This window comes from Taudactylus pleione, unplaced genomic scaffold, assembly GCF_031769625.1.
Source record: "Taudactylus pleione unplaced genomic scaffold, aTauple2 ptg000053l, whole genome shotgun sequence".
Lineage (NCBI taxonomy): Eukaryota > Metazoa > Chordata > Amphibia > Anura > Myobatrachidae > Taudactylus > Taudactylus pleione.
In genome coordinates, this window is record NW_028284455.1 from 8,209,492 (window position 1) to 8,222,673 (window position 13,182).

Genomic DNA, 13,182 nt, shown 5'->3' on the forward strand with positions numbered 1-13,182 from the left:
AATCCACCATCTTAAAATCATATGGTTACCCCAAAGTTACATGTAGAAAGCTCTATGTTTTAGAAAAAATAAATAAACACATGACTAAGAGACAGGGGAATGTCTGGGCCAATTATAGACAAATGGGATCACTTTGCCGAAATATTGATGGGGTTCTTTACTTTACAGCTAGTTTCTCAGTACAATTATTATTAGTCTTTGTTTACCATCGGTAGTCTCATTACATGCCACAATGCAGCTGATATTGCACATTGTTTTTCTATTTACACCACTCATCCAATGGAATTAGATAAGAGATGTGATGATGTACAAAAAATATCCTTGTGCAACAGATAACAATTACAAGTTTATTTTGATGCCTCATGGAGGCTGCATTGCTATGTGTTTGCTAAACTAAAGCTCACTGCATATAGTATGTTTATGCACCAGCTTTCTTCTCCAGCTTTGTTTTAGATAATACAGGGGCTTATAGTAGAGATGAGAAGTTCGGTTTTTGAGAAAAATGAACACACCCGAACTTAGGGGTTTCTGAGTCAGACCGAGACCAAGTTCAGAATCACTTTGGGATCGCCAAGAGTCCTGAATCGGGTCTTCTCCCAATTCAGAACTCGGATTTAAAAAGTGGATCTCACGTATTTTGGATTGCTTTTAAGTCCCTCCATTGTGATTTCAGGTGCTGTGAGGTGACCAACATTGACTGGAAATTAATGTTGCTGATTTTAATATCAGTATAGGAATAAAAACAGGTCCAAGTTACATGATTTTAGCTGTTTTTATAAATGTTTAAAGAAATCCAAAACCAAATCTGAACCAAAACATTTGAGGGTGGTTTTAGCAAAACTAAAACCTTTGATGGTGGTTTTGGCATAACCAAAACACAGCGTATATCTCTATTTATAGAATGAGCAGGCTTATTAGTGGGTTTAAGCAATTTTCTTCTTTTTTGGCATATGCAATACATGGAGTTGTTTCTCCTGTATTAGGTTTTAGATTATATTTTTGTTATCTAATTGATACCTAATATCAAATTATTTTTATTTTCATTCATAGTAACTGTGAGCTAATCTGTACTTAATATTAAGGTTCATATTAATTATGTTAACTATTGGGGGCTGAGCGGCCCACAATAATGACTATTCAAACTCGCAGCGAGCGCTGGAGCAATTCATCCACAAAATATTATTCGCTGCTACTCGTAGCAGTGAAAATTAGCCAGCAGTGCTAGTGCACCTGCATGAACTAGGGTTCACTCCAGCGCACAAAGACCTGGTGTCTGGCAGAAAGAGCTAAACGGTAGAGGAGGGAAGGAGCTCCCTGGCAGTCCCGGCTGCACGATTTGGTACTTTTTTCACACACGATCTGCATACGATTACGATGGATAATATGGGCTGCACATCTGATCATACCATACGATTGAACAGCGGTGGGAGCACGCATCTGATCTTATCCTACCTAAATACAACATGATTTCCACACAATTCATCGTACGACGTGTCTAAAATCATGCAATCGGCCCGGAATCGCACTAGTGTATGGCCAGCATTGGTGTCTTGTAGGATTAAATTTAAGAAGCTATGAAAAAAATTTGGTGTAAGCTATGTTCTTCTGTTAATACAATAGAAGCCCGACACTTATTCATCAGAGACCAAACCTTGCTTATGTGTGCATACACTGTTGTTGTATACTTATTTGTACCCTTCTATTTTAGTCTTTGTGTTTGTAACTATATGAAAGTTATTGTGTTTTTCCAACTTAATAGAATTGCTCAAGCAATATATTTTGGTACACAAATGAAGCTCTGTAATAGGGTTATAAATTTGGAATAATAAAGATATAAGAAAGTTCCTTATTATGGCTTGCTTTTCTTGTTATCTATCATATCATTTCTGCAGGAACCTATAAAAATCATTTGTAAGAATCATGATATTCAATATATAAGGTTTCTGTAAATGGGAACCAGCAGCTGTATATCCTGGAGAGTAAATATAAATGATTTAATGATATTCTGTGCATAATGAGTTATTGTGATGGAAATCAAAGCATATCTTTAAAAGTTGAAAGGAGAGCTACACTACTGGCATATAAACTACGCAATATAAGACAATATACGGTATACACGACAAAACAACTGAGCAACTGAAACCGCAGATATTAGAAATCCTGAAACAGCTCTGTGTCCCAATAACTTATTATGTTGTATAGGCAGTAAATACTCCATGTCCTAAATAACTTATCATTAGGTGTTACAGGCAGTAACACTACATGTCCCAATAACTTTTATTATTAGATGGTACAAGAAGTAACACTCCATGGGTGGGATGTACTAAGCATCACATCCATGATGCAGCACATCCCCGTCTTCGGGTACATACCGTGGTTCATTACCACGGTATGTACCAAGAATATCGCAAAGAACAGCTCGTCCGATAAGAGATGTCCTTTGCGATAGCTCTGGACAGAGGGACTCCTGGGTTTAACACCCAGAAGTCCCTCTGGCGTTCTTCTGTGCATGCACAGAAGGCCGCCGGCTGCGGGGGGTGATGGGAGGGGTCCAATCGGATCTCTCCCAAGGAGGAGCATCCCGATAAGAAGCCCATAGGCTTCTATTGGGTAACGCTACCTGAAGGCAGCATTACCTATCAGGCCGGTGCTTAGAACATTTGGGGAATGCGGTAAAACCCCTGAAAACTGCATTTCCGGGGGGTTTACTGCATTTTCTCGTTCAGTGCATCTCGCCCCTAATGAACTTATCATTATGTGGTACAGGCAGTAATACTCCATGTCCTAAATATTGTATCATTATGTGGTACAGGCAGTAAATACTCCATATCCTAAATAACGTATCATTAGGTGGTACAGGCAGTAACACTACATGCCCCAATAATTTATTATTTGATGGTACAAGCCGTAAAACTCCATGTCCTAAATAATTTATCATCAGGTGGCACAGGTAGTAACACTACGGACGTGATTCTGATTTGGGAATAAAGTAAGATAGAGCCAGTAAACAGATACCAAAAATAGCAGTGTCTAGAACTTAATTTAAAACCCATTATTCATTCTCTGACCTTACCCAATCCCCCATATACCTGGAGTGTCCTAAATTTATCTCCCGTCCTAGCAGGAGCATGGGGTTTCTCTGCCTACTTCATTAAGTGCTTTGGACAGCAGTTTCAAACAGTCAGTATAATGTGAATGTCTTTACTTGGTGCCTTTTGTTCAGCTAATGTACAACATTAAACACTTTAAAGACACATTGTAACTGAAAATGATGAACAGTGTGTAAAACTGCACTTAGCAAAATAGTTTCCTGACCATCGGAATGTACCAATGGATAGAGTTTAAGACTTGGACTACTAAATATCCTAGAAAACAGGTTAATAATATAATATGAAAGTCTAAAAGAGATGACTGCGTACAAAGTAAAATAGTAAACTTACCTGTATAGTATTCTAACCAATGTTTCCTTTTCTTCTAGAAAAAATTAGTATGCTGTCAACTTTCATTGTACCGTTCAAGTTTATAAATCCTGGGTCGAGCAGTATGGACGATGAAGATAATTTAAGTAAGCTATCAAAATTATAGTTATTGTTTAACCACTTAACTGACGGATTTTTTTTCCAAAAACCGCTCCGAAATTGTGTTGTTTTTTTATGGTTGAATTAGGTCAAGAACATCTTTTTGAAACTTTTCCAACACAATTTTATAAAGTCAAATATTTTTTTAAACACTGTATACCATAAAAATAGCCAATTTTTATGGTATACTGTAGTGATGGCCATTGACAGCTGTACCATCGATGGCCGATGGGTTCATCCATCAATCGAAACCATCGATTGGTTGAGACCACAGCCACCAATGTTTTCTTAACATCAGTTGGGGGGCTGCCATCATTGGTGCAGCAATGTTGGCCGTCAGCGAAGGCAAAATCACTTGTCATAGACTGTCGATGGTTTGCAATGTATACTGTATACAAGTATACCATCACTAGTCGGAGGCACCTTATATATATATATATATATATGTATATATATATATATATATATATATAGAGAGAGAGAGAGAGATATGTGTGTGTGTAGTTATATAATATATATATATATATATATATATATCCATATATCTATTTCCACTACCCGATCACTGTGGCTAGCAGTGATTGGGACAGGGGCGGAGCTTGAATAGAAGGGAGGGAGGGTGTATGGTGACACACATGGAGGACTGGCAGCTGGGAGAAGGAGGAGGAGGGGGGAGATGGCCGGGCCCAAGGCAACAGCTCTCAGCCAGGGAGGAGGAGGTGCGCCGGGGAGCGGGCTCTTAGAACCAACAGCTGCTGCACCGCTGCACCGGGAAGAGTAGGGAGGTGGCCGGGCACAAGGCAGCAGCCCTCAGCCAGGGAGGAGGAGCAGGAGGTGGGAACACAGAAACAGCAGCTGCCGTACCAGCCCGGGGACGCAGCAGTACAGTAGAGGAGAAGGTCAGGTACATAGCATCAGGTAGCCAGGTTGGCTGCTTGGGAGGAACAGCAGAAGCCGCGGCAAACAGGAGCCGTGGCTACTGCTTACAACCACATGGAGGAGGGTCATGCAGGCTGCCTGATCACTGCTGGCCACAGTGATTGAGATACAATGGAGCCTGCAGCCACCTGGCAGGGGGGTGCCGGCGGATGCCTGATCACTGTGGCCAGCAGTGATCGGGATACACTGGAGAGGCAGCCACGGATGCAGAGGGACCAGCAGGTCCCTCTGATGTAGGCGTCAACAGGAAGATTAGCTTCCCGCAGCCGCCTAGTGGGCATTTCTGACTGGTCGTACCAGATACAACCATGTCAAGTAAAGCCCAGTCTGGTATGGTCTTATCTGATACGACTGTGCCAGGCAAGTGGTTAAATTGCATTAATAAAAGTGTGAATGTTTTATATTCTTATTTCAGTGTTTTCTTAATATCTGTTTATTTAACTGTTAAATAACATCTTTACAATGTTACATAGATTTGCTTATGGTGGATGGCTCTCCTGGGAAATGTTGAGGTGTGTAGCCTATAACTGAAGATGGCACATTGTGGAGCTTGGTAACTTAGACATTTTATCAGCCTTTGGGGGCTGATATTGGAATTGGAAATTGGCAAACTGCAATTAACTCCAACATCCTGGGGATGCTTACATTTTTACAGGTGTCCTACATTTTGGGGGGATTTTCCACAAAATGTATTTCATAAATATGCCCATTATGCCCTATGGGTTTGATTCAGAATTGGGTGCTAAGCAGAAAAATAGAGTAATATTGCTCCTGGACAAAGCATGATTGAATGGTGCAAATACATTTATTTTTATCCATGCAGAAAAGATAATGCCTGCTTTTGCATGTAGCCCACAAATACTAGGCACAGTGGTGTATCTATAATGGGTGCAGGCCCACACTGCATATCCTGCACCCATGTATATAAACTCACACATCCAGAGTCCCGCATTGGCAATGCAGAAATCACTAAGGTTTGTGCATGCACAGTAGAGAAGTCACCAGGAACAGGGTGCAGGCACCATGTTCCCGAAGACCTGCACATGCACAGTTGTGACTCTGGCACAGTGCCAATATATAATCACAAGTGTGCCACATGAGAGGAGAGTGCGTGCAGAGAGAAAGCACATGGGTCCCCTCCTCCCTTGAACCACCCCTGACTAGGCAGCTATATTTTTACAATGCAATATAGATCACAACTACAAGATGCCCCTGTCAACTCTAAATCTCTTTGCACATTTCAAATCTGCCCCACCTGAAGTGGAACATGGTTTTGCCACCCAGGGTTATTCTCTTACCCTATTGCTGCTGACCTTCATGGATGGACAACAGTTTATTGAACCACTTAAACCCACTAAGAATTGTACTATCTATAAAAGTGCTATTACAGGTTGAGTCTCCCATATCCAAAATGCTTGGGACCAGGGGTATTTTGGATATCGATATATTCCGTATTTTGGAATAATTGCATACCATATTGAAATGTTTTAGGAATAGGGCCCAAATCTAAACACAGAATGCATTTATGAATCATATACACCTTATACACACAGCCTGAAGGTAATTTTATACAATATTTTCAATAATTTTGTGGCTCAAACAGTTTGTGTACATACATGAAATTCATTTATGTTTCATATAAGCCTTATACACACAGCCTATAGGTCATTTTATACTTTATTTTTAATAATTGTGTGCCTTAATAAAGTTTGTGTACATTGAACCATCAAAAATCAACAGTTTCACTATCTCAGTCATGCTAAAAATATTCCGTATTTCGGAATATTTGGATATGGGAGACTCAACCTGTAGTAAGATTCACATGTGTACATATGAGAATTTTGGGAACTTGTCTAATTTACAGATATTTGAAACACTGGATGTTACCACTTAAGAAGCATTTTTTTATGTATTTTAGATTTTCAATTTCAAAACAGAATACATTGCATTGCAGAGAGCAATATAAAGACTAAAAAGAATGATAACAGAGGGCAATAGCATGCAGGCATCTATGATTTGTCAAGCAATATACATGAAGTGCAAAATATCGGATCCCAAGTTCTGTAATTTATTGGTCTTTACTGTGGGCTCTATAATATTTTTTAGGAGCCTCACATGTGGCCCTTAGACCCAAAAGGAGACCACATGGATAATGGGATCAGTATATCATCATGAAGTATTAGCTCAGCTCAAACAGTAGTTAGCCGACATCTCTTCCGATCACAGACACCAGTCAGAATGAATGAGCTGCAGCTTTATTGTTACTACAGTGGGAAACATTCTTCATTCACTCTACTTTATTTCCCAAACAATGTCCAGAAACGTATGCTCGTACCTGAGACTGAATAGAGCTCACTGTGTTAACAAGAGATTTTTGAACATAGTAGATATTATTAAGTGTTAGAATAAGAGGTCATCCAACGCATCTCTCTAATGCACTTGCATTTCCTGCCATTAGACCACCTGATGGCATACCACTAGAGAAAAGTATAGAGAAGAAAAGGATTTATTTGTAATTCTTGTGTCAAGTTTTATAATAGCGTGCAGTCATTTATGGCTGTTTTGAATTGTGTGCATGCTGGCAATGTCAGAAATGTTATGTACAGTGTAGGCACAGTTTAGAAAATAGTCCATACTTACTGCTAATGAAATGCTAGCTGCTGTAAATTACTTGACAGATTGTAAAAAGTTGTCTTAAACTATGTTTAGTTAATTTGCAGTATTACCTGCAATGCAACATACTGCAAGTCAATCTTTTTATAAAACCACCTTCATCACAGTGACAATTTTAGCCTGTGGTTTAAGCAGGCAGTATCAGAAATACCAACAATAGAATTAAAAAGAATCTGGTAATCGATGGTGAACTGGGAAATGAAGGGCCATCCAGGGAATTCAGTGGTAGAGGCCCAACCTTTAGTTGTGGCCAGCCACCGGAAGGGGTGTAGCCAGTCACCACAGAGGGACTTGGTCAACCATTAGAGAGGACATGCAAAGAATAGGGCCCCTTTATAAAGAGGGGACAGGGGTGTGTTGGTACCGTTTCCATAAAAACAAAACAAGCACCCAAGATCATCCCCTAGAGGAGGGGGTGGGGCCCTTAGGCAGTGGGGCCCACTTTGGATTCCCCCTGTACCCCTGTGGGCCAATCCAACCCTGCTGGTAATCCTGATCAGGTCACCTGCATGACGACCACTCAATTCTCCCCTAGTTCACCCTGTCCATGCCCCAATTTATTAAGGCCTGGCCCTGCCCAGCCACCTTCAGGCACCACAAATTGGGACTATATGGGGGTATACTGTACCAACAAATGCTTACAGGGCTGCATTTTTATATACACCAACTAGGATCATGGCTGTGGTGTTCAGGGGACAGTTTTTTGTTTATATCATTTATTTTATTTACCTTTAGCAAGCACTTTTCCCCTGTAACATAATGGAGAAGGTGTAGAAAAGAGCAACATGAGCTTGTCTGTTGACAGTACATAATTGGGAGTATATTTACTTACAATACCCACGAGCCTGCAGTACTAGAAAATTACAGCACATAGCATTGTTAAAAATTAGCTCATTGGTCAACCGGTAACACAGCATTGAAGTCAATGGTTGGTACTAACCAGGTACTCTCTGTGTCGTCGAAGGGGCCCTGGTAGTCAGCAATGTTGATATGGTGCCAGCCCGTCTTCACTGGAAGGCAGGCATGGAGCGACAACACCGCCAGTCATGAGGCAATCAGAACTCACGGACTGGCAGCCAATCAGCAGTGGCAGCTCCTGATTGGCTGCCGATGCGCAAGCTCCGTTTGACTTGCGACCGGTGCAAGATTCAATTTGTGCTGGCACTGTCTGTCCATGTCTGCCTCTGCCTGCTGGTGCTCCGGCTGTTATTGGCTGGTGGCTTTGCCCCAAATACACACCTGCTGATGGCACACAGGTGTAGACGAGAGGCTGCCAGAGGGACATGGGGAGGTAAGTTACTGGGGAGGGCATAATATATAAGGGGCACTACTACTGTGTTGCATAATGTTTATAAGGGGTACTACTGTGTGGCATAACCTGAATGGGGTCTGTGTGGCATAACATGAATGGGCTCTGTGTGGGGGCAAATTTCTTTCTTTCTTTTTTTTACCTCTGTTGGGCCCTTTTAAGATCTTGCTATGTGGCATCAAGTTTGCTCAGACTGAGGTTAAAAGTATACTTTTTCACAGGTATTTGCAGACTGACAATTTCCACTGAAGCAAGCCTTAGAACATGTGTAATTTAAGATGTTCCCAATTTTAGCAATTGTGTGACAGTGTGTGGCCCTGACAAACTTCAAACCTAGGCAAAAACCTAATCCTGCTCAAACTACACCACCATGTCAAATGTGATGGAGCTAGGTCCAAAACTCTGGCTGTGCATAAAGGACAAAAAGACGAACAGACACACTTTCTTGCTTATTATATAGATTGTTTGTCATTTACAGTAAACTGTAACCCAGATGATGTATTCTAGAAAAATAATAATTCTATGAAACTACTTAGGAAATGGCTCAAAGACTGACAGAATTATCTGTACATCATTTCTTATTTATTGTACACTGCTTATGTCTATTTCAGAATCACATTCTGAATAATAAAAAGTTCAAGCCCAATAGCAAAATAACTGTAAAAGTTCAAGAATGGAGTTCTAAATGCACATAATACTGTAGTGTACAATATGTACAATGTAACTCAAGAAACAACTTACCCGCTTTTTCCCATTCCTTTCTCAGGTAGCTCCATGACAGCTTACCGAAAGTACCTGCCTGTTCTCATGCTATGTTGTATAGGAGGATTAAGATAAAAATCTGACCCACAATCAGATTTATATATTAAAAAAATATATATATTTTGGCAGATGCATTTAATTGTCTTGTTTATGCTAGAGGCTGGGCTGCCCACTCAGAATAGATAAGATAGAGGCAGATATTTGCTGCTAAACTGCCTTTTTATGCCTTGTGCGGGCCAGGCAGCGTTTACTCTCATGAGTGAGATGAGGAACTTCCACTACAAATGCGTGTGCTCTCCAGGAACCATGCTGTTAGTTTGAGACACTGTATAGGTACAAGAATGCCTTCATTTGGGGGTGACATGGAGAGAACAGAAGGGCAGCACTCTTTGAGCAAGTGGTGTACAATTGTCTCACCTCCTTTCTCTCCACCCACTACCTCCTAAACTCTCTCCAATTTTGTTTTTGGTCTCTTCTTTCCGCCAAAACTGCCCTCACCAAGATCTCAGCCAAATCCAAAGTTCAGTTCTTTTGACATGCTTTTGACACCATTAACCAATACCTTCTCTACAAACCTTCCACTCAATTGGGCTTCACGACTCAGCTCTGTCCTGGTTTGCCTCCTACTTGTTACATTGGTCTTTCTCTGTTTATACACCCACTTTTAACTCCCTCCCCTTCCTGTCGGGGCCTCCATGGTTTTGTCTATGGCTCTCTTCTCCCTCTACAGGTCTTCCCTTGGCAGATTATCAGTTCCTTTGAACTTTGCTACCACCTCTTTGCTGATGATACATAAATTTAGCTCCATTAACTGGACCGCTCTACAAATGTTCTCTCCTGTGTTATCTTCTGTCAGTCAGAAATCTCATTATAGATGGCATAATACTTCCAGAAACTAAATATCTCAAAAATGTAACTCATCTCCTTTCTCCAGGCCAAGGCACTTCTCCCACCCTCTGTTGGTGACATCTCACTTTCCTCTGTACCCCAAGTTCACTGTCTATGTGTCACCTCTGAATCTGCTCTTTCTTTGTTTCCCCATATACTGTACAGGACTAGATGTATTAAGCAGTGTAATGAATGGAGAAGTGAACAAGTGGAGAAGTTGCCTATAGCAACCAGTCAGCTTTGAGGTAACATTTCAAGTGTATTCTAGAAGCTGATTGGTTGTAACTTGTCCACTCTTTACACTGCTTGATACATGTCCCCCAAAGTCCCTTTCACAATCCTGCAACAGCCAACTCCGCAATATTTCCAGAATCTGGCCTTTTCTCATCCTGGAGGCTACTATAACTCTCATTCTTGTCCTCATTATTTCCCACCCTGATTACCATAATCTGTTCTTTTCTGGCCTTCCTAACTCTCTCCAGTCTATCCTTAACTCTGCTGTCCACCTCATTTTCCTCTCTCAACACTCTACCACTACTGCCTTACTTTGCCTTTCACTCCAATGGCTTCCTATACCTCAGAATCAAATGCAAATGTCTCTCTCTCCTTCTGTGAGAGATGTATCAAAGCTTTTGAAGGGTAGAGGAGTGGACAAGTGGAGACATTGCCCAGAGCAACCAATCAGCTTCTAGCTAACATTTATCAAGTACATTCTATAAAATCCCCCACTGATTTATCAAGCTCTCATTGCTCCTCCCGACATCTCCAGTGACATTCATTCACATACTCCCTCCCCCCTACTGCCCTCTTTGCTCTGCTAATGATTGCTGCCTCACCTCCTCCTTGGTCACCACTTACCACACTCACATTTAATCTTTCTTCTGTGCCACTCCTAACCTCAGAAATGCCCACCCTCACTCCATTACACCTTCATCCAGTTTCCCAGCCTTCAAGTGGTCCCTTAAAACTCATGTTTTCAATCTGGCACAGCACCCCCTTCTCCTAACTCTGCTGTCTCAGCCCTCCTTTTCTCTCTTCTACCCATCAAATCCACCAGTATGTGCTTGTATGAGTGGGACCTTCTTCCCTTTTTCTTCTGTACATAATTATGCTAACTGTATGCTGTAATTATGTATCTATGTGAATCTATATATTGCCTGTATTTGTCTGCACCTATGTATCTTGCTGCCTATTTTCCTCTCGGACAGTGCTATGGAACCTTTGTGGTATCTTATAAATATCTGATAAAACTAATAATCATAAACATATGAAAATGGTGGTTTTCCTCTGTTTGTTCCCATTCTATTATAGCATATAAATTACATTTGCAATCTTCAAATCACTGCATATTAAATGTGCAGAAAACTTTGCAAGACCATGTGTTTCTAAATGTCAAAATGGGCATTAAATGGGGCAAAATCAATATAAGGGGCCATGACACAGGTAGAATAAATATTGGTGGCCATAATATGAAGCAAGTCAAAACATGGGGGCAAGTCAATATAGAAGGTGTGACATGATTTGGGATGAAACAAAAAAGGGTGAGCCATGATATCAGTACAATCATTTGCTGCCTAATATGGCGTAGAATGAATATGGTGTGTGGGTATCAATATATGTCCCACTATATGTCACAAGGAGGAGGTTGTGGGGGCACAATGTCTGAAAAAGAGAGTTTTTATGCACTTTTTGTCATATATAAGTCCCTAAAATGCTTTCTATATTTTATATAAGCCATTACTATGTTACTCTGTATACTCTATTTTTTATACTACAAAGTTTTTGGGATTGTATGGTGGTGACTAGGATGTAGTCTGTATTTTATGGAGATCACAAGTATGTTCTCTGCATTGGCCTCACCACCATTGTGCCTAGGGCTAACAGTGTGCTAACCTCGCCTGCTTTTTTGTTGACCCCATCTACAGTAGATCTGGTCCTGTGATCATTAGGCCACTTCCACCATTTTTTTCCGGATGCACTTTCAGCTCTCTATGCACTCCTGGCAGAAGGTGCCGGATAATTAAATGAGTTGCCATACTATAGTTATTAAGGCTAACAAATCCAGTATAGGTAATTTGCAAACACCATTAAAATATATATATCCAATCGCAACAATTTACGCAAATAAAACATTTAAAACTTTAGATATGATATGATATTACTAAGCATATAAGGCTTATGTATAAAAAATAAGTATTTCAAATAAAATATATCTCAATGTAGGCTTCAACTGCATCATTTAATCTAAATCATGTAAAAAGAATAAAATTACTCTCAGAATGCAGAAAGATTTCTGGGGCTGGTTTGAAGTGAAGTGATTTATTAAAGCTGTCAAATAATTTCCTATTTTATGAAATCTCTTTATATTATTTTACTGAAATGCGACAGTAAGACTCTCTGAATTGAGATCCCAATAAGCATTTCATATCAGGCCCCAGACAGTGGAACATTGGTCTAGTAATCCCTTTCCCTGATCTGGTTGGTGTGGTGCGCTAGTAATGGTCTAGAAAAGCAGGCTGCTGCAATCTTTTCAGTGGCTTATTTTAGATTTTGTATTATTATTTTTCATTTTTTTTTATTAAGTGAATGATTCTTTCTTGCAATAATGACAGATACATCAGGCATTTCAAATGACATCATCTGTCAAGTTTAAGCTGGTACAATACATATTGGAGCTTAAGGATGTGTCATTTAATTCTAGGAAGGACATTTTCACGATATGTGTATGGACAGGGTTTATTTAAAATTGCAATAAGGCTGCATGGTAATAGTTCTCCATGTTATCTATACTTAAAACACTACTACTTTAAAGAGGTTTTTTAGTGCTTTGTGGTGATGATGATGATGATTATGATTATTGTTAATAACCAAAGGTCGCTGTGCACCTAGTAAAGCCAATTAAAATAAGGTGGCTAAATTATTAACTTTACAGGAGATGTTGTAAATGGTTCCCATCATATGTTGGAAGTCATGCATTTTCCCATTTTATCATATTGGCAAAGACTTGGGACAATACAAATGGACAGATGTTGT

The 13,182-nt window shown here is 40.2% G+C and overlaps 1 protein-coding gene across 1 annotated transcript in view; it reads left to right on the forward strand.

Moving 5' to 3' along the window:
• Nucleotides 1–13,182, forward strand: part of ADARB2 (adenosine deaminase RNA specific B2 (inactive)) — a 639,738-nt gene that overhangs the window by 384,278 nt on the left and 242,278 nt on the right. The window contains exon 3 of the mRNA XM_088462717.1: nucleotides 3,479–3,565. Coding sequence (XP_088318843.1) covers nucleotides 3,479–3,565 — 87 coding nt within the window. The remainder of the gene's footprint in view (nucleotides 1–3,478; nucleotides 3,566–13,182) is intronic.